We start from the raw sequence: 25,589 nt of genomic DNA, 5'->3' as shown, positions 1-25,589 counted from the left end.
GTCATTGAATGGCCCTTGGGCAGGGTGTCTCTGAGGAGATAAAATAAGCTACTCTTCTCATTTCAGCTGGTGAAGACTGCACTAACCAGCCAGGAGAAGCGCACCCTCTAGTGTCACTGGAAGGTCCACACAGACACTGTACTATACATTTCATCACCTTGTACAGCACTTTCTTGGTTTAAAGGACATGATGCAATGGTGGCTATGAGGATGTTCAAAGGGAAACATTGTGATGCATTTATGGCTCTAATGAAAGCCCTAAAATAAAAGTAATGTTCAACAAATAGCAAAAGAGTAACTAAGTAACCAGTCAGTGTTGGGTAATTAGTTCACCCCTCCTGCTGACGAGGACATATTGTTAAATGTGTTCCTGTCATTACAGGAGGAAACTGATACAGAAACATGACAGACGCACATCTCTTTGTAACAACCATTACATCACTTCCTATTTGACCATGATTGTGATGGATGGAACAACATGATGTCATGTCCTCTTCAGCACCACCATGATCCCAGTGCCTGCTGGGTAAATTGGGAGGGGGGGGGGGGTCATCCTAATTTTAAGTGAAGGACATGAAGGCAGAGTTAACGAGCTCATTTCCACAGCCTCTCCCTGGCAGACAAAACCCATGAGCTTATTATGTAGTTGATCTCAAGTGACAATGCCACCATGCTTTCACTCAGATCAGATGCTGTGGAAGACCAGGTGTGTTGAATTTAGGCAACCATTGAACTGATCAGTTAGCTCAGTTGGTCAGGCGTGGTGCCTAGTTGGAACAAAATCCTGCAGTATTTGCGGCACTCCAGGAACAGGGTTGCCTACCCCTGATCTACACTCTGTCTGCTATCGGTTTATGGCACCTATTCACGCCAAGAGAGGGCAAAATGGAGCCAGTTAGGTGAGGATTCATACCTTGATGCCATTCAAACTAACACTTGCTAGATCTTAGTGACTCACAAATCCTCTCCCTGCTTAGGGCAGAGTCCTAACTTCAGACACATAACTCAAGTTAGAATTCTGCCCAAGTTCATCCAGGTGTTCCCCAGAAGTCAATGGAAGGTCTTGCCATCACCGTCCAGCCCTATTCTGGACACTGGAAGAGGTTCCTGAAGCACTGGAGCTGTCACTAGGGGATGAATGATGGTACTACTCTTGTCAGAGAGTAAACATTTTTAAATGTTTCAGATGAATACAAGCCCTCAAAAAGACTTTGCAGCATCATTCAGAGATGACCCTCTTGTGCCCCCCTGGCCAGCGGGACCAGGCACGCCATCCTCGCTCCATCGCAGTCCCAGTCCAACACCACCTCCACAAACACTACCAGCAGTCCTGTGTGTTGTCACACCCCTCCCTCCATCTGTCTGCCTGGCCATTTATTCATTCCTGTGCATAACCACCATTCAAAGTGCTTAGCATCTCGCAAAAACACCTAATTCACCTCCTCCACTACATCCGGCATTGCAGGCCTATATACATGAAAATCCATATTTTGCAGCACACACACGTACATGGGACATTCTGCAGCTCCTTGGGCTTCTCAGCAGTGTGCCTGGCTGTGTCAGTGGCTGGCTGGCTAGCTGGCTGGGAGGCCCGGCCAAGCCCCTCCCATGGCCTTAGTTTGAGCTGGCTCTGATGGGTTCCTCCAGCTCCATGGGATTGGGAGCTGTATTGATCTGGAGGCTGCCATAGCAGGTCTTACACACACGGGTGGGCTCAAACAGCTGCTGGCTTGGCACAGGGATCTTCTGGTCGCAGCAGCTGGCACAGAATACATTCCCACAGTTCCTACAGGGGGAGACAGAGAGGCAGCACAGGTTCAGGCTCGCTCACAGAGGGGCTGTTTAGTCAGTGAGTGGGTATGAGACAAAAACCCAAGCATCATTTAAGAGTAAGACCCTTTGATAAAGATGTAGTGTACAATCTTTATAATCATCATAACTTGTAATACTGAGACCCTGATAAGAAACAGTATCCTCACTGCTATGAGTACAGAACAATCGCATCAGGGATCAATATTGTTGGGCAGGTAAGCAAATCACACAGCTCAACTTCATAATAATTAAATAAATATATATTTATTCTTCATTGACTTCAAGTAACTATTCATAAGGTAACTAATGCAGAGCTCATACCATGCGTATATTTCTAAAGTAAGACCATGCTTTCCTCACACACACACACACCACAATGGCAGCATTTCATAGTGGAAATTCTACTTTTCAAGTGGTCCTGAGAGTAAATATAAACAGACAAATTCCCCCTGCAACATTTACATCCAGCCTGGTCACATACACGTCTTAAAGCACTCTGAGTGGACTCCTGTAGCATGCTGTACTGGTGAAGGGTGAGATGCAGGGGGCAGCATTCTGACAGGATGTGAACAGGTCTAGGTACAGTCTAATGAGGTGCTATGGCGGGGTGGGGACCATGCTCCTGCGGATCAGTATCTTTTCAGACTAGCGGCTCAACACTTAGGCCACCGATTAGACATTTCCAGGTGGAAGTATTGGTGAAAGGACTGAAAACCTCAACCTCCCCATATAGCGCACTCTCACTAAATGCACCCCTTGCACTGCCATGAAAAACAGGTGTGTTGTTAATACATATTTTTTTCAGACATCTGCCAGCCACTCTCAGCTTCATGCTCATACGTCCCACATGACCAGACAGGAGCTGGCCATCAGGGTCATGTGACAGCCATCTCAGAGCTTCTTGAAGAGAATACTGCCAACACAAAGAGACTGAGTGGGGTAAAGCCATTCAGTATGGGGTGGGTTAGGTTAGGATGAAGTCAACCAAAAAGGTGGAGCGATGCATGGTTAGAGGGAGGGTAGATGAGCGGGGAGAGATGGGACAGTGGAGCCGTATCTCACCAGGCCTCTTGGACAGGCTCTCTGTCACTGTGGAGGAGAGGGGGGTAGAGAATGGAACAATCGCAACCATCAGAGATTGGCCCAGACCAGACTCACAAGCACTGCCATCTCATCTAGTCTACACTGCAAGGACAGACAACAGGCTACAATTCTCCCTACCACACTCACTTAGCTACTGTAAAACCCCTACTCTCCATATCTAACAAACTGTACACCTTGTTATAGGCTATTCCCATTTTGGCACGGATTCAAAAAAACATTCCACAATTTTCCTTCACCATGGTCTTGACTAGACGACACCAGTAGCACCGAGAATGAAAAGGTCTGTCTTGAATGGCCTTGATTTAGGCTACACATTCAAACAATCACTAAATTACACCATATAAGTCTGCAATCATCCCTACACAGTGTTACAAATAACCCATACGCTAAAATATTGTCACCAAGCTAATTGTTAGTTTAGACATTTACAGCTGGGTTCAAAGCCAAAATACCTCGTCACAGCTCCAGTTTGCCTAACAGGGAAAAAACCCAAATCTGCACTTTATTCAGGCTACAATGTGGCCTTGTGAGCATTTTGTTGGACCGGGACCAAAAATGGTGCGGGTAAACTAGTTTGCTGACTATGGCTTAACAAATGATGATTTTAAACAAGTAGGCCAAAAGCACTGATAAAGCATATTGATATGCAGCTTTTGGAGCAGCATGGAAATGAAGCTGCCCCACATTCCCCCAGAAAACAGGAAGTAGAGAGGATAACAATGAGGAAATGAGAAAACCAAAAGAGGCAATGCATTCATCTGACCTATGATGAAAAAACGAAATGTTTGTCTTCTATAACAGAATGGTAATGATAGAATGACAACTTTCATTGTCATTTATCAGTGACGCCTGCAGGCATAATATTGCAAATGACATTTGCAAACCAAAATGCAGGAAACTCAGGGGGAAAGAAACAACACGAGTAGAAAACAAACTGAAATCAACAAGCTTGAACTGAGGGAGTGTCTCCTTAGCTAAGTCTCATCAGCTCAGAAGTGATAGTAATGTGTCTGAGGGCATCCAGGGCCTAGTTAAAACCATAGCATGGATAAGAGCCAGTGGTTGGTTACCTGCAGTGATGCTTCCTGGTGGCGAGCCAGAACCTACTCTCACACCCGTAGCACAGGGCTGCCAAGTGGTCCGGGTACCAGCGGGTCACCTGCAACAGGCAGCCAAATGGCAGTTCTCAGCTAGCATCTCTACAGCCACTATACTCCATTATTCAGCTTCCACTCCTTCTATATGTCCCGTGTCGTATCATCCCATTCGACCAGGCAGCTTACCTCTGTGTCATTCTTGTCCACCTGCTCCCAGCTAGCCTCGGAGAAGAGCTCTGTGCTGCAGCGTGAGAGGCAGTTAGCGTCCAGGTTATACTCCGAGTCTGTCATTGAGGTCTGAGTGAGAGGGAATGAGACAAGAGAAACTCAGCATCTTTGTAATTTCACATCTGACTAAATAGTAATAATTAAGTGGTTCTCCTCAAGTGGTTCATCTACTTCTCACAAATACCCCCCAAAAAAATCCTGAGCACTGTCAGTCTGATCAAGTAGTTTGTGAAAATCCACACTCAAATCAACTCTGTCACGGCAATTAACTGCCAAGTCATCTCTCTGCAGGGTGAGGCTGGGTGAGGCTGGGTCTTACCACTTCGTCTCCCATGTCTCCGTTGATCCTGAGGGACGCTGCGTGGTGATGGCTCTCCAGGCGGCTCCACAGCTCCTGCACCTGCTTCTTCAGCATCTCCACCTCCATCTGGTGGCCTGCCTCGATCTGCCTCAGCCGCTGCTGGATAGTGTCCATGTGGAGCGTCAGCCCGTCGTCGTCCAGATGGCTGCGGGCCGGCTGCTCGGGGCTGGGTGTGGCGGCGCGGCGCCCCAGTAGGGCATGGAGGCAGCGGTGCTGGGAGCAGCTGCCCCGGCGATGGAGGGTCAGGGAGCTGCAGGAGGCCAGGGAGACCTGGCGGCTCAGTGGGGCCCGCTCCCCATTCACCTTGGCCCAGTGAGGGCCACCGCAGGGCTCCCCCTCTGAGCTCTCGCCATTACATAGACCCTCCCTGCTGGGCTCAGCACTCAAAGACTGGAAGGCACTGACGGAGGGCCGCTTGTGTCCTCCATTTAAAGTCCTGGATGCACCCTGCTCTGGCTCTGCCTCCCCGTTCACTCTCCTGTGGCAGGAGGGTTGGCTCCTGCCTTCAGTGCAGGGCTGGGGGCCTGGGCAGACAGGTGCCTGCACTGGGGCCTCTGGCCTGCTGCAGGCCTCTTCAGTCAGAGTCTCTGTGGAACTCTCCATGAGGGAAGCCCTCTTGTCAGCCTGCACCAGGGCCTCTGAGAGGTGTCTGCTGGACTCTGGCTCTGGTGGGAGGTGATTCACAGCCGTCTCTGGCTCTTCTGGTGTCCTCTCTCCAAAGCCATTGGTCAAAGTTCTAGGGGATGGCTGGGCTGGGCTGGGGGTAGGGTTGTGTTCTGGCTCCTCTTGGGCAGTACAGTTCTCCAGAACCTGCTCTACCAGCTCCTCTGACTCCCGCCTCTCTAGGGCCTCCTGCTCCTCTGGAACGTCTGTGGACACATCAGTGGGAAGGGGGGGACTGGCTGGAGAGACACCAGACTCCTCCTCAGGCTCATCTGTGCCATTCCCTGGGTGATGACCATTAGTGATAGTAGTCTCAGCCCCATTGGTGTTAGCTTCTTTATCAGTCTCAGCATTACTTGCCATGGCCTCTTTCTCTGTCTCTGTTCCATTAGCGTTAGCGTCGATCAGAGTTTGAGCCACGGCAGCAGCAGCAGTAGCGTTAGCCTCTCTCTGAGTCTCGGCACCAGCCTCCTCCTTCGTTGCCTCCTGGAGAATGTTCTCTATCTGTCCCTCTGCCACAGCCACAGACAGCTCAATGGAGAGCTCTATCTCTTCTCCTACTGCTAATGACCCCTTGGCGGCTCCGTCTCTCAGCTCAGTCTGCTGGCCTTCAGGGCTGTCCTCCAGCTCAGAGTCGGCCATGCCTGCCTGAGGCCCTGCTGCTCCAGACTGGCCGTTAGCCCACCCATCTTGCTCCTGAGCTCCCCCCCCGTCGGGCCCCACAGCGATGTTGAGCTCCAGAGAGCGCCGGTGGTCCTGCCACTTCTCATTCAGGCTCGGGTCACTGGAGCGCCGGTTGGGGGCCAGCGAGCTCCCCAGCTCACACGCGCTGGGCAAGTTATCGAAGGAACGGGTCTTCGGATGTCTTTCGAGGGAAGAAAGAGGAATTGAGTTGATTAGTACGTGGAAAAAACAGCCTTTCATCCCAAAACAATGGCTCAGTGTCATTGAGGCCTCATGATTGAAGCTGAGGCTGTGTATATAATCAACTAATCATTACAGAGTGTTCAGGATTAAGACAAGTATGTCCACAAATGGAAAATACGGAGCGAAGCGTAGCTCAAGTGATTAAACGATATTCCCATAAGCTATTAATCAAGGAAAAACTAGACAGTTAAGCTTGCACAGAAAAAAAAATATGGAAAGTATTCAGCATTGTTTTTTAAACACGTCCTCACCACAGTTATCGTCGATAACAATGGCCACAAAAAAACTGTGGTATGTTGTTGTAAACAGCCTTAACCCTTAGCCTACAATTTCTGCGGCCCGCAGAAATCTAATTAACATAATACAAGCTAGAGATATGTTTTTATGCATGGAATGCGTCTCAATCCACCACATCCTCCGATACCACCCTTCCGCATCTGCGGTGAAAGGTGGCAGAGCTAGAGCGGTGTTTGTCAGACCATGAGACATCCCGAAAATCGGTCTTCTCACGAAAACGTATGTAGCGTCCAAACGGTTTGACCTACAAACTATTATGACTATTATTATTCAATGTGTTTCTATTGGCTAATAGCAGTAATGCCAAATTCAATGTTTCATCAAATATTTTTTAAATATATTTTTGTTGATACCTAAGAGGTCTTAAAATTCTACATCAAATAGCTAAATGACCCTTGGTATGACCATCTTAAAATAATAACCCTGGCTTAGACAGGGCTTAGACTCTAGATAGTTAACTGACACTGACAAAATCAAGAGAGATAAAATAAGCAGAGGATAAAACTCGGTGCCTCTCCCAGACCAATCATTGAGCAAGTCAAAAGCAGTTAGGCCAGCTGAGCAGGTTATAGAGCAGGTAATGCTGTGGGGCCCTCAACCCGGGTCTATCTTACATCAGGGAGGAAAGGGCAGAATGGCAGGCTCACCTGCCCAGGGGCGTGTCCTCTGGGTTGGCACCTGGCACAGGATAGGGTGCACACGACTCATCAGAGGGGGTGGAGGGGGAGGAGCTGGGCAGGTAGACTGCTGTCCACAGCAACAGGTTACGCACGTGACACACAGGGTGGAGCACCTACAACGACAGCCACAACTTTAGATATAGAAGGGGCTTGTAAATAAATATATGAGACAGAAAAAATACAATGTCAACAAATTGGCCACAAAATCACAGTTTTAAATAGATAAGATGACATTGTTTGTGTCATAAATTCAGCTTAGGTCCAGGACTGTGAACATTTTAAGTAGACAAATATAATAAGTTATAGCACTCTGGGGTGTCCCCTAAAAGTCCCCCATTGTATCTGAGGCATGGAGTGTAGGAATGTTCCAATATAAAGGGGTGAGCAAACAGAGAGCAGACATACAGTCTCGGAGTGGGAGGAGTAGAGCATGTTCCTCAAAGCGCGGTTGGCTGGTCGCAGCAGTGACCACACGGAGCAAGTCCTCTCCCGAACGTGCCTTTCCTCCCTCTCCTTCCCACTGTTGCACAGGAAGGTGCCAAACAAACAGGAGTAGGAGTGCTGCACCATCTTCACCTGCACAGACACACACAGGAACAGAAACACACAAACATGTAGGAGCATGCTCAAATCTCAGGTATGATCATGATAGTGAAAGTAAAAATTCTATGCATCTCTGAGCCTAAAACATTACAACACTCTCCATAGTAATTACAGATCCCAGTCTCACAGCCGGATATAAACAGTAACTCACTCCAATAAATGACTGTAATTCACAATAATCCAAATATAAACATTTGAGTTGCATCCAACTCTAAATTCTCAGATTCTAAATGACTAAGTGAGTTTGATTCCATTCCATTCAGGTCTATGGTCCTCCTCCTCACCAGGAACGCCTCGTTAAACTCAAAAGAGCATGGGAACTGCCTCTGCAGCTGGTGCACACAGTCCAGCCACTGCAGGAAGACCGGGCAGCGCTCGTTCAGGTCCTCCGAATTCTCCCCGTGGCCACAGCGGTCAGCAAACTTATGGCCAAAGTCCAGCCACTCAGTCTCCACCAGCACCTGGAAACCCTGTAGAGAGATTATATCAACAGTTAGAGGTGCATTTTAATTAAAATAGGACAATACAGGCAAATCTGAATTTCTGCCAGCCATGTAAATGTGCCTCTGTTTATGTCTAATTCAGCGGTTCCCAAACTAGGAGTCGCGACTTCATGTGGGATCGCCTGATATGAAAATGGGGTCGCGGAGAAATATGTAATATACAAAAAAATATATTATAACATCGTCTTTGTATCTCAAAATCATTGTAATGTGGTTAACTTTAAAAATCTAAATGAAAATTATTCAAATCTAAAAGATACAATTAAACCAGAGAGCGCCCTTAGATCATAGGAAAAGGCTGCACTTGACCGTTGCACTTGAATCCCTCCCACAGTGAATGGCTAGGCCCACTACGCAATGAAACCACACACTATTGATATTACCGGCCACAATTGATATGGACGTTAGCTGTGAGGGCCGAGATGCCCATGCATTGACTTTTGTTTGCTATAAATGTCGGGGATGCTATTCACAACGATATTGTTCTGTCTCGAAATTCCCTAGCATGAAACGGCACAGGGGATGTTCAGCGTACTGGGCGGGTATATTGACGAAAAACAGTTTCCATGGGATCGAATGGTGGCCTTTTGCACAGATGGGGCTCCATCTATGGCGGTAAGGCAGGCAGGACTCTGCACTCTAGTTATGAACGTCTCCCTCTGCCATATGGACGTATTGTATGATACACCGAGAGCAACTTGCGTCAAAAGAGCTGAGCACAGAATTCAGATATACTGCAACAAGTAACTTCGATTGTAAACTACATCAAACCACATCCACTGCGCGCACGCCTGTTTGCAAAACTATGTGGAGATCAGAGCATGTCAATGTTCTATTTCACACCGAGGCTTGGTGGTTATCGAGGGGGAGTGTTGGAAAGATTTTTCGCATTGAGAGAGGAACTGTTGTCATTCACAATGGATGCAAAAAACAGACTTAGTTGACTTTCTCTGTAATGAAAATAAAATGTCTCCTTGCCTATGTTACAGACATATTTGGGAAACTGAACGCAAGCATGCAGGGGAAATACAAAAACATTCTACAGATGAGTGACTGAATCAGTGGATTCAGAGGAAAGAATTCTTATTGGAGAGTCTTTCAAAAGTCAACCATGCCCCCTTCCCTCGGCTGTGCATGTTTCTAACAGAAAACAGCACCAATAAGTGTCCCACACGAGTGATGACTGCTCACCTCCAAGGCTTGGAAGAGCACTTTGGGACCTATTTCCCAATCCGTTTGACTGTGATCCTGGCTCAGTTGACATGCCGGTAAGTGAACTCGAACAGCTGACCGAGCTGTCATGTGACCGAATGCATTCACGGGTCACTACGGAGGAGTTTTGGTTCCTGACTCAAAGGGAACAACACCCTGCCGTCTCCCTCTAAGCATTAATTCCACGTTCAAAACAACTGGGAACTCAGAAATATCCAACTCCGACTTCAGTGCGTTCACTGACTTTGAGAAGCTCCAACGCAACATGCATCAAGCACACCCCTCATTAGTGGTGGTGAGATAAGATACATTACGTCAGACTAATTTGCAATTGACTGTCATAGCCCCACATTAAAAGCATGTGATGGTGAGTTGAGAAGACAATAAAAAATACTGTTAGAATGTTTTTCACATGATAGGGGGCGTGAGAATTTTCTGATATCAAAATGGGGTCGTGGGCCAAAAAGGTTTGGGAACCCCTGGTCTAATTATTACTCAACGTAAAATGATCCTATTCAATCGATCAACAGGGCCCAACGATCGCCCCAGCCAGCCTACCTCGATGGTGCGGTAGTATGGGTCCAGCAGCAGCTTGGACAGGGCAGCGATCTGGGGCGTGCGGTCCCATCCGTCAGAGCAGTGCACCAAAACGGGTCTGTGGTCGCGGTCCACAGCGTTCACCACCAGCAGGGCCGCCTTCAGCAGCAGAGACAGGTGCTGCAGCCACTTGGTGCTCTCCAGAGCAGACAGCCAGCTACAGAGGGAGAGAGACAATAATATCATCTCCTGAATACACAGCCTCACTGTAGTGTACACAAACCACTCACATACACTCAGTCACACCAAGCACTGACTTATAAACACAACTGCACATCTTAATGACAAACTAGGGACCTTCACCAAATGTAATGAGCAAAGAGGCTCTAATACAAACAAAACATAAAACAGGGTGTTTTCAAGCTGTCCCAAATGAAAAATATGCATCTTTAATATGCCTGTTTCATTGAATTATGTTTATAGTTATGAAAAACTGGCCGTTATTGTGTCTGAGTACTTTCAACAATGTGCTCTTGGTTCAAGGGAAACATTCTGTGAGTTCAGATGGAAAGAGATCCTTTAGTTTGGGGCTGGACCAGCTTCCTAAACCAAAGCCAGATGTGTGGCCTAGGCCAAAACACAGCTGGAGTTACTACAGTTACTACGCCACCATGACAACAAACTGGAGTGGGGTAGAGAGTTTCTGCTTGTGTAATACATCTTGGATTGTGAGCCCAGTCTGAATGGAGCTCCACTGCAGTGCTAGAAGCAGAACTCACTTGGCCGGGTCGGGCATCTGCGTGCAGAGGAAGCGCAGGGACTGGAAACTCTTGCGGATGGAGTGGATGTTGGCCATGCCCATGAACACCACCTCACAGTTGGGGTAGTACTCTGTATGGAGGAGGAGATGGTGAAAGTCCGTTTGTGGCAAAATAACATATCATTACTACCAAAACAACTACTTTAGTGCAGAACATAACAGTGTGGATAGTGAGTTAGGACAGTTGTTCTGTTGGCATTAAGTTGACAATAACCTGCTTCCGTGCAAACCCATTGACCTCAGTCCCCTGGATTCACTGGCCCAGAGATGAGCTGTCTTACCTGGGCATTCACAGCCCCCTCCCTTGGCTCTGTTGGCCACAGCGGCTGCATAGGACCTGGCATCCAGGATCAGCAGCTTCTGTGGCTGGATGGCCAGCGTCTCTACCTCCGAGCTGTTCGTCAGGGACGATTCTGACGCACAGAGACACAACATAAATTACATCTCTGCATAGCTTATGACCGTCAGTATTTTCAAATAAAACAGGTAAAATATTTGATATAAATCTGATTGAACATAAATCAAACACTCCACATGACAGTGAACCTGGGCTGAGTTATGTGGTCTGCTCTTTCTGAGTCAATGGCCCCTCACTTTACCAGACAAGCTCCGACAGGCCACATTGCTCAACCAAGTGTCCGCAGCAAAGCCACACAAACAGATTGGAAGGTGCTGCTTCAGCACTGTGTGTGTGGTATGTTTGTGAGAATGTGTGCATGTTGAGGACTGACCGAAGTCGGTGTCGACGAGGTCATTGGTGCTGATGATTCCATTGGTTCCGTTGGTTCCGTTGGTGTAGGATCCGTTGGCCAGGTGTTTGCGGGAGCTGCCATCTACAGCACAGGCCTTGGCGATGGACTGGACCAGGTGCTCGTCGTCCGCATTCCTCCAGCCCCACCAGCTGACCTCCGGCTGGCCGCAGCGGGCGATCACAGCCCCCGTGCTCTGGTGCCTGGAGGAGAGGAGAGGCATGGGACAGTCAGGAGACAAATAACTGAAAAAAATGCACTGTGTGGAAAAACAACATGGCGCAATGCTGATCCATGTGGCCTCCGGAGTCAATAACACTGTCTCGTGAGAGGATTGGGTCCAAAAAACATGACTTTTGAAAAGATAGAATCCCCCATTACTCATACCTCATGGTGAAAGGAGTTGTCCTTCATTGATTGTATTCGCAGACAACCTAACCCTGTTCTCCCTCACTGACTAACAACACTACACAAAGACAGACAGACAGACCCACCTGAACACCACAGTCGGGAACCTCTTCCAGGAGCGGAAGGCTGCCACGTTCTCTAGCTCCTTGTCTGTGATCCAGGCTGGCACCAGGAGCTGCTGCGGATAGCTGGAGCACAGCCTGGCAACACCAGAGGAGACAGGGGCAGGGGTTAGAGCAGGAGGAGGAGCAAAGGCTGAGTGATGCCTCTAATAAACCCCTATCACCAGACACCTAATACTGGGCTAGGCCCTTATCTACAGGAGGCTCATCACCAGTGGAGGACAACAGCACAACCAACCTCTGTATCAGACACACAGAGCAGTGTGTGCAGCAGGGTGAAAACAGACGGTTATCATGCCACTACCCTAGGAGGCCTGGTAATCAGATCAGCCCTGTAGGATGTAGGCTGTTTGGGGGCGGTTGGCTGCACATACCTGAACTTGCTGTTGATGTCGGATATCCTCCAGGCGTTTTGAGTGTCAAAGCCCATCCTCTCCACCTCGTTCTTGAACCAGGAGGTCACATGCTCTCCTAACGGGGCACACAGGGACACAGAGGAGACGTGAGATGAGGACTTAGGTCTGTCACCACTGGGTAGAGGTCTGAGGACATCAATGTCACCACCAGCGTACCTGGCCTGCACAGCTCCCCAAGCTGCTCCTTCTCCCCGGCGTACACGTCCACACACCAGGCATGGAAGGCGAAGGAGAAGAGGTCATCCAGGCGGGACGGAGGGCGGACCGCAGCGCTCAGCCGCTTCAGCCACACCTGACACTGCTCCAATGTGGAGAACTGACACCTGGGAGACAAGCAACACAATCAGAAACCTAAACCAAGCTCATTTTTGAGAGAAAAGAATTGCGTTTGCAATATGCATGTATGCATTGTTTCAGTTGGTCCTCCTACCTGACGACCTTACAGTCCTTGCAGGTGACATGGAGCTGGAACATGTCACGACACTCCACAGTCTCTATGAGCTGCAGAGGGACCTGGTGAGAGAAGAAGTACACAGACACAGGAACAACACAGTCACACTCTGGTGTACCACAATCTCCAAACCAGCAGGCTGACTTTTTTTCCTCACACAAATAAGCTAGCTTCAGGCTCTAGGCCTACATGTGCTCAACATTCAAACAAGGGGCTATCATAAAATAAGACAGCAGAATTCACAAGCACATGCAGTAAATGCTTGTGCAATATCACCACCAACGAAATGTCTTAATTCAAAGCCAATTACTAGGCTAGTTAGTGTTTCATGTCAAGTGTGATAATGCCGATCATGCCAGGAATGCTATAGGCTATACTGCTGTCACCATGAAATCCATCTGAGCGCATGCTGCACCTTTACACCTACAGCTGCAAACGTAAACCAGCTGCATTAGTTGTCAAACTGTATTTTCCAGGCAAGGGTTGTCATTTTCACATCTCCTCGAGCACTGCCTTCCGATTTGATGTTCTTCCATCGTGTACTGATTCACTATGTAAAACTGCTGGATCATAGTGCAGTAAATTGCCCCACACTGTCTATTAAACACCCTCATCATCTAAACTACATGACTTTACTTAGTGTTATGAACAAGCAGTTTATGAGCAGATTTTGAATATGGAGATACTATAAAGAAAATGTATCCTTTTACTAAAAGTTTCACCCAAAGTACATGTTCTGTTCTGTAGTGGCTCTGAGAGGGGGAGTGCAGCTAAAGCTGTCACACAATTCCAACAGTCCAATGCCATGCAACGGGTTAACACACACACACACACACACGTCGCCATGATGTCATCCACCCCAGCCCAGTCTGTGGGCAGGGCACCACGCCGTGCATGCACGGGCTGCTGGGTAGGTACTTACTGACACCTCACAACAACTCTCACTCTGTTGTTCAAAACAAAACAGGAGGAATAATAAAGAAGAAAAGGGAAACAGTTAACGCTGCGTCTGTGTTGAGGCTGTTGTCTGGCCACATTCCTTACATTCTCACATCCCGCATCTCTGTTTAAATTCCTGCTCTGTAATCTACAGCTCTAATCTGTCCACACAATGAAATTAACAGCCTGCCTCACTGAGATCTCGCTCCATTCTTTGCTCCTCCCGCCCCACTGGCAGATTTATGAGCGATGAACCACAGCCATGTGATGCCAGAGCTCTACCATCCCATCCAAATATGTGTGAAGAGAACACAGTGACATTTAGGTACAATATAACACGATTGACTGACCGCAACAATGGATTAAAACCAAATAGGTCAGCTACGTGGTAAGAACTGGAACATTCTAGTGTACACCGTTAGTGTGGATGTGACTGGAACAAAAACTGCCCTATATCTAAAACCAAAGCAGATTATGTGCGACATAGGTCTACATGTTTTGCATACCATACATTGTATCATGCTGATCCAAAAGGAGCAGAACCTGCACAACTGTACAGCAATGCTGTTTATTGCTATGGTACTATACTATGGTACTATTACTATAATACTATTACTATGGTACTATGCTATGGTACTATTACTATAATACTATTACTATGGTACTATGCTATGGTACTATTACTATACCATGTCAGGATGGTGAGAGGAAGTAAAGCAGTATCATTTGTTAGTAAATGGGGGAAATTGTCCATACTAAAACCAGTGTAATGATGACATGTCCATTTCGATTCACCACACATTGGTAACAAAGTTGGTGTCTATATAGCTAACATGGCAAAAGGGGGAGAGGGCAAATGTGTTGTGCATCACTGACGGGATCGTTGCAACCATGGTAACGGCAAGTGGAAAGAGAAAAGCAAAGGACTGAGGGCAAAAGCAGACCTGCTGAGAACAGTCACGCGGCACTGCTGCCAATGACTATCACAAAGTCCATCTGAATGCCCTCTCCAGACAGTCTGCCTGGCCACCACAACAGTAGTGGCATACTGTCACTGGCCCCAGCACGTCTCCATTCAGAAAAAGTCATGATACACACACAGACTGGAGACAATAGGGTTTCACTGTACTGGCCAGCTGCAGAGTTGCTTCAGACACTGTCTGTGAAATTAAAGTGTGTGTTACTGCTGGGTGATAAACTGTGTGCTATCAACTCCCTAGCCTTCACTTAGTTAGTCAGCAGTACTTACGTTGACGATGGACTCTTTGAACTTGATGTGGAGGCGGTATCTGGACATGGCGATGATGGCATCCTCCGCTCTACCCACATACTCTGTTGACTCGCCATGCAGCTCAGGAAAGGGCACCTGGCACCATGGGAGGGAAGATATCAAAGGGCACAGAACCGTATCACATGAAAAGGAGGTGCCCTATAAATACACAGCTATGTACATACATGACCATTACACATACTTGACACATGTATAACAATGACTTTGCGTTAACTGTACAGGCATGATGTGACATTGTGCTAACCAGCCCAGACAACTAGTGTTCTCACCTGCAGGCTCTCCTCTTCCAGGACTGGGGGCTTCTTGGGGAAGATCTGATTGGCCTGGATACATTCCATGCTCTCCTGCCCCTCCTCCTCCTGCCAATCCGAAAATATGTAGTTGATGATGTGGAATGTCATGACCTGTGTCTTGTAAAATATGACCTGTGTCTTGTAAAATAACTCAATAGTCCACTACTATCCCCATTCACTGGTTACAACCACCTTCAACTGTAGCCATTCTCCAACCACTCCCACTTTTAACCTCATCAGTTTTCATACCTCTAACAGTAACTTCACTGAATAGGCTTTCAAATAGCCAATGATGAAGCCAAATGTAAAGAGAGTGTTGATGCTAAAACAAACTCTCAATAGGTGTGTTGTCTTGAATTCTCCACACACAAGTCCACTGCTAAGAGTGCCTCACCTCTGGCTGGCAGCCTGACATGACACTAAAGCATGTCTGGCAACCCAGTTCTGAGCCAGAAACAGACACCGGCTACAGAGCACACCTCGCCAAGTAGAAAATATCATAAGTAATCTATTTACAACCAAGCGTCTTTAAAAACATTCCAGGTCCAAATTGAATTTGGGTAGCTAGATCCATTCTACTGGTATCCGTTTGCCAACTGTCTGCCTCCTTCCATGCTACACGTGAGGAGCTCTTAGATGTTGCATATCTACTGCCCAATAGAAGATTAGCATATTTTAGAAACCCACAGAGGACATTTATTTGATGGGAATGTGAGGCATGAACACGGAATCAGTTAAATTATTTTTATTCAGGGACCAAATTGGCAAAAAAAAAATGCATTTTGCCTTCTGACACACAGAGGGCTATAGTAGAAGACTGTGGTCTGTGCTTCGTCCTGGTCGGTGTCAGCCGCACCCTGGGGCCCATGGGCGGTTAGGTTAGGACCGTCTATGAGTCCAGTCTAGTGAGAGCATGATGGCACTACTGGCAGGGACAATGAGAGATTAGGGTGGCCCGGTCCATAGACATGACAGATAAAGGCCAGGGCTGGGGCAGCATATCCTGCAGGCTGCTGCCTCAGCGCCACCATCCAACCAACTGACCCCTGTCTAGGAGCCAAGCTGACACAGAGTGTCCTGTACGCATGGCTGGGGTAACACTTTGCAGGAGCCAGCCAGGGGGCAGGCACAGGAATGGATAACACACACACCTCGTCAGACACGGGCAGAGACACACATACACATCAGCGATTGACATTAAGGTCTGAAAGGCACTTGACCTTCGGGCAAATCACTTGCCCCGTGTTATAGGGCTACCCTTAATGTCAATCCCTGCACACACACAGTCACATACGGTACACCAGGTCAGAGACACACATATGGTAACACACACATACCGTCAGACATGCTCTTTTATGAATGACCAGGATGTAATACTGCTCCATATCACTCAAAGGCTTCCAGTCAAAGTCAAAGATTCACTGCTGAGGCAGCAGACAGGGTGAAACTTTGCCACTGTGTCTGATGCAATTGTCTGGCTACCAGTAAACACAGCTGATTAAAAAGGCTGAAAATCAATGGAGAGTTCCCGATTATGCAGACACATACAGATAGCAGCTATTCTGTACTGGTAGAGAGAAAAAGCCCATGATGAGGATGCACTTTACCATGGCCCCTGTGAAGGAGTGGGAGTCACTGGACAAGGAACACATGCCTTCCTCACTGGACCCCAAATCTCAGTCTGTAAAGAGTGGAAGACAGGGAGCGAGAGAGAGGTGCTGTGAATGCTTTACTACATCATCATCTTACAGAACAGAACAATCTCATTTGATTTCTACATAAAACTGGAACACAGTCTTTTAATTTAACATTTATCTTATTCCAGAGGTTCACTTGTAAACAATCCCTCATTAACAGTGACCACATGGATGAGAGTAATGCCCTGCAGTAGCTGGATTTGGAGGGCAGGGCACACAAACAGTCATTCTGTGTCACGTGTGGAAAATGTCATACAGACCAGAATGTTCTTTTCAATATTACTTAAAAACGATAGGAAGCTCAACAAATTTGAGTAGTGAGTACTGAGATGTGCACCGGTTTTACAACTTACCAAAGAGAACTAGCAACAGATGATGTGCTATCCTGATGATCCCGTTGTGAAAATGTTAGTTAGAGTGAAGACATTAAATTCTGTAGGAAAAGAGAGAACATTAAATTAGTTATAAGGAATGAATAAATGGTTAATTTGCAAACTCTTCTAAACATTGCAAACAGCTTACTTTTCACTGGAACATTCAATCTACAATAGACCCTTTCATTCCCTGGTAAATATAGCTGTGCTGGTGGTTACAGTAGGCTGCAAGTATGTGAGAGACACCACTTAAACACATTTGCGGAATGGAAAGATGAAATTTACGTAATATGGGTATTGTACACTTTAGCCACAGTTTACTATGCTCATCAATCAACACGACCATCAATCTTACAGTAGCACGTTTTTAAAATTAGAATAAACACACACTATGCTATATTTCATGCACAGAGCATGAGAAAAATAAGACTGCCAAACATCTCATATTTAGGTCTAGTCATAAAGCATTTTGGCAATGTGAATTTAAAAAATATATATTTTGCAAGAAACCTGTTCATGTAATCTTTAACTTCAAATAGAAAACTGAAAAACTCTCCCAGATGGTACTGTAGGTCTTGGCTCAAGACCAGGTCAAATACCACAAGGTCCCAACCAATACAGAACCAACACACCAACCATAAGAGCATGGTGACAGAACCAGCTATGAAACAGAAATCCATCTCTACTCTTTGTACAATAGAGCAATTTAGCATTATTTTACCTTTACATTGCACCTTCATTGTCTCATCTCTGTTCAATATATGCAACCTGATTTCTTCAGGATCTGACATTTAAATGCTTTTAAATGTCAGACCCTGAAGACTGAAATCTCTGAAACCTGATCAAGGGAAGCCAGTTGATTGACAGGTTCAGGATCACACACACCCTCTCTGGAGCATGCCATTGGGTTTGGCCTACCTAGCAGTGACTAGACAAAATTCCCACTGCACCCATTGCTCACCAAGGCTTCCATTCTGAAGCGTAGAACATTAACCTATTATACTGAACAAAAATATATTGCAACAATTTCGCTGAGTTACAGTTCATATAAGGAAATCAGTCAATTGAAATAAATAAATTAGGTCCTAATCTATGGATTTCACGTGACTGGGCAGGGGCACAGCCATGGGTGGGCATAGGCCACCCACTGGGGAGCCATGCCCAGCCAATCAGAATGAGTTTTTCCCCACAAAAGGGCTTTATTACAGACAGAAATACTGTCAGGTGGATGGACTATCTTGACAAAGGATAAAACGCTCACTAACAGGGATATAAACAAATTTGTGCACACATTTTGGAGAAATTTCGGGGATCTTTTATTTCAGCTCATGAAACCAACACTTTACATGTTGCGTTTACATTTTTGTTCAGTGTAGATTGAGAAGACCTAGGCACAGCCTAAAGGGACATCATTCTGTCACCATCATTCTGTCACTGATCTGAGAGCTATGTAGCAGTGCATGCTCCAGAGGCACCATGCACCTCCCTGCGTGCCTCCCTGCTGGCACTGACTGATAAAACCTATCTATGGCCTGCGGACACACACCAACAGAGCATGTTTACCTCAGCGGGCGGGCTCGTGACCCATGGCCTCTGCTCAGTCTGGCTCTGTGTTCAGAGTCACACAGGGCAGGCTAAGCCCCTTAGCACCTTGGTCCTGTCATGTGACTTCCATGCATCTAATCTGAACCTGGAGCACTCAACCAAAGGCTTAAACCATCATCTCTCAAAGTGAATACTTCCAATCTCCGTGACATGAAGAGGATATGAGGTCCAGTGTGGCTCAGTTGTTAGAGCATGGTACTTGTAACGCCAAGGTTGTGGGTTCGATTCACACAGGGAACCATTACTAACAAATATAAAAATGGATGCCTTCACTACTGTAAATCGCTCTGGATAAGAGCGTCTGCTAAATGACTAAAATCATGAGGAAATAGAGACAGGATCTGTGTGAGGTTATTGGGGAAAGTGAAGGTTGAGTAGATGCATAAGTTAGTCTAGCTGTAATGCTCTGACACATAGGCCTGACATTATCAAAACAATTCTGCCAAAATATCCAGCCGAGAATGAAATATATGTATTACTGAGTTAAGAGCCTGTCCTCTGTCTGGCTTTAGCTGCGTGAATCACGAGTGATCTATATTCCCAATAATTTGACTAAAGGTTATGCATTATTAATAATTAATCAAATCATAAACTTTCAGATAACTAAAGTTGCTGATGAACGGTAGCAGTTTGCCTTTAGCTAACAAGGCATGCAATTAGAATATCTAGGCAGCGGCTATCGTCTGGCATAATGTTAGCTAGCTAACGCAAACCAGGTAGCTAACGGCCTCAACTATAACGCGAAAGAGCTGTAGAAAAACAGCCATTTCAACCACCATAATTAGATAACTAACTAGCCAACACAACGTTAACATTAGTTCGCGAGAATTATCATAAACGTATGATTAGCAAACTAACGTTAGCTAGCAGGCTGGTTTTTAACTCTATTCTCTGTCAGTCACTATCGACGCACATCACCGCCCCATGTAAACATTTGCTACGGACCATTTTACCCGATTGCAGTCTGTAGTACTAGCTAGCTAGTTCACGTTAACAAGTAGCCATATTTTTCTCTGATCAATCGTAGATAATGTATCAAACGGTTTACGCAAGCTTTCTATCTTAGCTAACGCGCGTTAGCTACCTAACTAGCGCTAGTTAAACCCAGTCTATCGAAACAATACCTAGCTAGCAGCTAACTAACGTTACGCTTTGAGAATGCTATGTCTCGTTATGACTTTGATGGCAGGTCAAAATAAATGTTTTGCTATTTGGATACAAAGTAGCTTTGCTTCTTCTTCCCCTACAGATAGTTATTCATGGTAGCTACTCAGTACTGGCAAATGCTATCTAGCTCTCTGTCTGGAACAGTTTTTGTTGTTGTTATGAGATGGAGGGCGGACCCCAAAACCGAGGCCTCTGTCAAAACACACCGAAGCAGGGAGACAACCGGCGGACTCACCAAGGAGAAAGCAATGAGAATGGAAATGCCAAATATTCAATTGAAGATCCGTGCACCGGGTTTGCAATAAATTACACTTTAAGAAATAAATATGAGTCATATCCGAGGCCAGTTTCAATCCGTCCCGTAGAAGAGCCAAGTCGCCATAGCCGCGATTCTTCAACCACAGAGTGTCTTTGCTTCAACCCAACATTCTGCGCGACGTAGACGCAACGTAATCACGTTTATTTGATATGGGGGAGGGACACGCAAAAGAACCACGCGAGCATGTAAACAAATAAATAGAAATGTACACCGTTTTTAAACCTAATTCTACGATCTTCATTTACATATGTCTAAACTTTACATACATTGATAGTAGGCCTAGGCTTATACTACCAGAGAGAATGTGCCATAGTAGAAAACCAGCCATAACCCATTCTCATAGGCTTATTGCTCCTACATTCCCAGTGGGACATTTCACTTGAAGACCCTGCAAATCGGATTTACAAGTGGGAAATTCTGAGAAATTATTCTTACTAGAGTTGCGGAGTTGACGTTTCACAACTGACCTTTTTCTTTTCAACCAAAAGATGACAACAAATCCGTTTTTGACTATTACAAACTTATCAATATAGATAATGTAGCTAGTTTGACCATATTGTCAATGTTAAACAGTCTAGTTACTTTATTATTAGCAATGTTAGCTAGCTTATCAATAAAATAATGATATTTTTTCCCAAAAAGGGGCTACTTAGGTGTGTGTGTGTGTGTGTGTGTTTAAAAAACGGCGACCAATCTGTGAAGCCTGATAGTGGAAACAAAAAACACAACACACATAGGATCTTATACAATAATGTATTGGATGATGGCTTGATACATATGTGAATGAAAGACACTTGGCATATTTGTATCCATTCTTTAACAGCTTCCAATGCCTTGAAACATGAGATTATCTGTTTTAACAGGTTATGACATTTAATTTGACTGGAGAGGTGGGGCCAGAGCCGAAGATATTCAAGAGGGCTACTCTTGTTAGCTCACTTTTGGAACATCAGAGCACATATTGTTAAATAACATTTGGAATCCCTTTATGCATCAAAACCAAATCTCATAGAAGGTTAATCACTAATACAATCATATTCTTGCTGACCCAAGTATTCTAGCACTTTACACCTTTTAGTGACGGAGGTCAATTTAAAAAAGATGCAAAGCTTTGCTTTTGTCCCATACCAGTTGAATCAAATCCCAATCTATGAAAAAGGGCAGAATAATCAAGAGGCTTGATATGGGACAAAAATACAAAATGTCTGCTTTTTACTTAGGGATTTGGGGTAGAATGCCCTAACTTATTCACATATTAAACCTGTCTCATGAATACTACAAAGAGTCAACTCAGTCAGTTGAATATAATTTCACACCACTCTCTACAACATTTAACCAGTGGGTAATGGGTAAGGGTTAACACCTCCACATTGTCTGTCACCAAAATTGCCAATTGCAACATGCATGGAATTCACCAATGTAAAAAGGGATAAGTACTGAGTCAAGGTCAATGTGCCAGAACAATAATACAAAACAAAGTATATTCCCTTTCCAAGTGACCAGTATAAAATTGCATGCAAAATTCAAACAATGAAATTAGGTTTACGTGAAGAGGTAAGTATCCATAAGGGTCAGTGTTAATCTATTCAATTTTCAGCCATTTATTATACTGAACACAAATATAAACGCAACATGCAATAATTTCAAATATTTTACTGAGTTACAGTTCATATGAGGAAATCAGTCAATTTAAATAAATAAATTAGGCCCTAACCTATGGATTTCACAAGACTGGGAATAACAGATATGCATCTGCTGGTCACAGACACCTTAAAAGAAATGGGCCTCAGGATCTCATCACGGTATTCCTGTGCATTAAAATTGCCATCGATAAAATGTAATTGTGTTCGTTGTCTGTAGCTTATGCCTGCCCATACCATAACCCCACCGCCACAATGGGGCCCTCTGTTCACAACGTTGAGATCAGCAAAGCGCTAGTCCACATGATGCCATACACGTGGTTTGTGGTTGTGAGGCCGTTTGGACGTACCGCCAAATTCTCTGGCAACAGCTCTGGTGGACATTCCTGCAGTCAGCATGCCAATTGAAAGCTCCCTCAAAACTTGAGACATCTGTGGCATTGTGTTCTGTGACAAAACTGCACATTTTAGCGTGGCTTTGTATTGTCCCCAGCACAAGGTGCACCTGTGTAATGAACATGCTGTTTAATCAGCTTCTTGATATGCCACACCTGTCAGGTGGATGGATTATCTTGGCAAAGGCGAAATGCTCACTAACATGGATGTAAAAAAATGTGTGCACAACATTTGACAGAAATAAGCTTTTTGTGCGTATGGAATTTCTGGGATGTTTTATTTCAGCTCATGAAACATGGGACCAACACTTTACATGTTGCGGTTATATTTTTGTTCAGTGTAGTACATTTTTCTCTGTAAGACAATGAGATCTCATACAAGAAATGTTACTTCTAAGTACTCCCATATACAGTTTCACTGAGATAGAAAATTAGGTGTTAAAACAAAAGAAAGTTTGTCATAGTTTAATATTGGATTTCCACATTCCCCTATTTCATCCTTAGAGGTATACAGTGTCAACCACATATACTGTATCTGCTCAGCAAGTATGGAAGAGTCAATTCTGTCAGGATGTCAGCAATTTTATCATTTTGCCTCTCCCCATTTGCTTCACAAAAACCATTATATTAAATGACCTACTTCTGAACATTGTCATTGTACCAACGGATTACAAAATATTCTGCCATTGTTCTCAAAAACCAACCACTAGTTTTCCATGTGCATTCCCATAGAGTTCAAACTTCCATAATCCCATATAACATATGGCAGAAGAACCATTCTGTCTTCTGTTTACTTCTGATATTATATTAATTAAATATTGTGTTGACCAGTGATGAGAGTGACTGGTTCAGTAAAGCTTTAAGAAGCAAGACTACCCTGAGAGAAGGTCTAAATCATGGGCAAGCTTGCCAGACCAGAACTGGCTCATATGGGATTGGTTAATAGATCTGTACACTCCATTTCAATATAGTCAGCACATTTTGTTCAAGAACGTAAGATATCATTTTCAGTAAATGTGTAATATTTATATATCTATACATACAATCCAAATCCTCTGAACTAGTAAGACATGTGCAAGTGTTTACTACCAATTTCAACGATACAGTAAAGGCAAAGACTTGTGGACACTAAAAGTTAGGATAATTTCGATATTTGAACTTTTCATGAATCCTCACAATTATTAATATCTAAGTGCTGTAAGTAGTTCATACACAAGGTATTGAATATCTATAAACATCGCTCAGAGTACCAAACAGAAGCAAAATATAGAAGATTTTAACAAACTGCAAGCATGACAAAACTCATATTACAGACACAATACAGTAGTGGCCAGCGGCAAGCATAATACGAAATAATTGATTCAATTTTGTGTCATAGAATGTACTTTCAAACCGAATTCAATGTAGTCGAATTTTGATGAGGTCATATTGTATCATGTACTTTCTCCAACAGGACTCGTTTCCATGATTTCAGATTCTTCTTCCAGTCAGATAGAGGCGAACAAGAGAGAAACTTGTGGGTGCTCTATAGCGCATTGTTTCTTTCTATAGTATGTTATCATCAAGGAATCAAACCAGAGGTGTTTGAATGACTCAAAATTGTGTTAGCCCACTGAACTAAAAGCTAGGTGTTGCACACAGTAGGCCTAAACCGGAGCTAAAGTAAACATTACCTTCTCGGACACTAATTTATCTAACAGTAATTTCCCCTTGCATTCACAAGTGCACAGATACATTATATACAAAACTATGTGGACACCCCTTCAAATTTGTGGATTCGGCTAATTCAGCCACACCCATTGCTGACCGGTGTAAAAAATCGAGCACACAGCCATGCAATCTCCATAGACAAACATTGGCAGTAGAATGGCCTTACTGAAAAGCTCAGTGACTTTCAATGTGGCACCGTCATGCTACCTTTCCAACAAGTCAGTTCGTCAAATTTCTGCCCTGCTAGAGCTGCCTCGGTCAACTGTAAGTGCTGTTATTGTGAAGTGGAAACGTCTAGGAGCAACAACCGATCAGCCGCGAAGTGGTATGCCACACAAGCTCACAGAACGGGACAGCCGAGTGCTGAAGCATGTAAAAATCGTCTGTCTTCGGTTGCAGCCCTCACTACCGAGTTCCAAACTGCCTCTGGAAGCACAAGAACTGTTTGTCGGGAGCTTCATGAAATAGGTTTCCATGGTCGAGCAGCCACACACAAGCCTAAGATCACCATGCGCAATGCCAAGCGTCGGCTGGAGTGGTGTAAAGCTCGCGGCCATTGGACTCTAGAGCAGTGGAAACGCGTTCTCTTGAGTGATGAATCACGCATCACCATCTGGCAGTCCGATGGACGAATCTGGGTTTGGCGGATGCCAGGAGAACGCTACCTGCCCGAATGTGATTCCAACTTTGTGGCAACAGTTTGGGGAAGGCCCTTTCCTGTTTCAGCATGACAATGCCCCCATGCATAAAGCGAGGTCCAAACAGAAATGGTTTGTCGAGATCGGTGTGGAAGAACTTGACTGGCCTGCACAGAGCCCTGACCTCAACCTCATCGAACACCTTTGGGATGAATTGGGACGCTGACTGCGAGCCAGGCCTAATCGCCCAACATCAGTGCCTGACCTCACTAATGCTCTTGTGGCTGAATGGAAGCAAGTCCCTGCAGCAATGTTCCAACATCTAGTGTTCCAACATCTTCCCAGAAGAGTGGAGGCTGTTATAGCAGCAAAGGTGGGACCAACTCCATATTAATGCCCATAATTTTGGAATGAGATGTTCGACGAGCAGGTGTCCACATACTTTTGGTAATGTAGTGTATTTCAACTGAGGGAGTAATGCGTTACCTCTCTGGAAGGGCACAATAAACACGACTGCAGGAGGAACAGCAT

General features: G+C 45.3%; 1 protein-coding gene across 2 annotated transcripts; it reads right to left on the bottom strand.

The window, feature by feature from the left end:
• Nucleotides 1-1,171: 1,171 nt before the first annotated feature.
• Nucleotides 1,172-20,764, bottom strand: LOC311144831 (phosphatidylinositol-3,5-bisphosphate 3-phosphatase MTMR3-like). 2 transcript variants are annotated; one of them, XM_084180980.1, is made up of 20 exons: nt 20,592-20,764; nt 17,564-17,643; nt 17,121-17,194; nt 15,490-15,579; nt 15,179-15,295; nt 12,970-13,052; nt 12,696-12,862; nt 12,498-12,594; nt 12,088-12,201; nt 11,576-11,796; nt 11,126-11,257; nt 10,804-10,915; nt 10,046-10,241; nt 8,057-8,242; nt 7,575-7,745; nt 7,137-7,282; nt 4,561-6,130; nt 4,200-4,310; nt 3,987-4,075; nt 1,172-1,786 (listed from the first exon to the last, which is right to left on the bottom strand). In XM_084180980.1, the coding sequence occupies exons 3-20, from the start codon at nt 17,163-17,165 to the stop codon at nt 1,615-1,617; spliced, it is 3,819 nt and encodes a 1,272-aa protein (XP_084037106.1). In that variant the 5' UTR covers nt 17,166-17,194; nt 17,564-17,643; nt 20,592-20,764; the 3' UTR covers nt 1,172-1,614. The 2 variants fall into 2 exon arrangements, with proteins under 2 accessions (XP_084037106.1, XP_084037107.1); XM_084180981.1 differs by lacking the exon at nt 3,987-4,075 and having other exon boundaries at nt 1,627-1,786.
• Nucleotides 20,765-25,589: the final 4,825 nt, after the last annotated feature.

Source organism: Coregonus lavaretus (assembly GCF_964263955.1).
Source record: "Coregonus lavaretus genome assembly, chromosome: 17".
Lineage (NCBI taxonomy): Eukaryota > Metazoa > Chordata > Actinopteri > Salmoniformes > Salmonidae > Coregonus > Coregonus lavaretus.
Note: the sequence above shows the minus strand (reverse complement) of the source record. Positions and strands in the feature narration are given on the sequence as shown.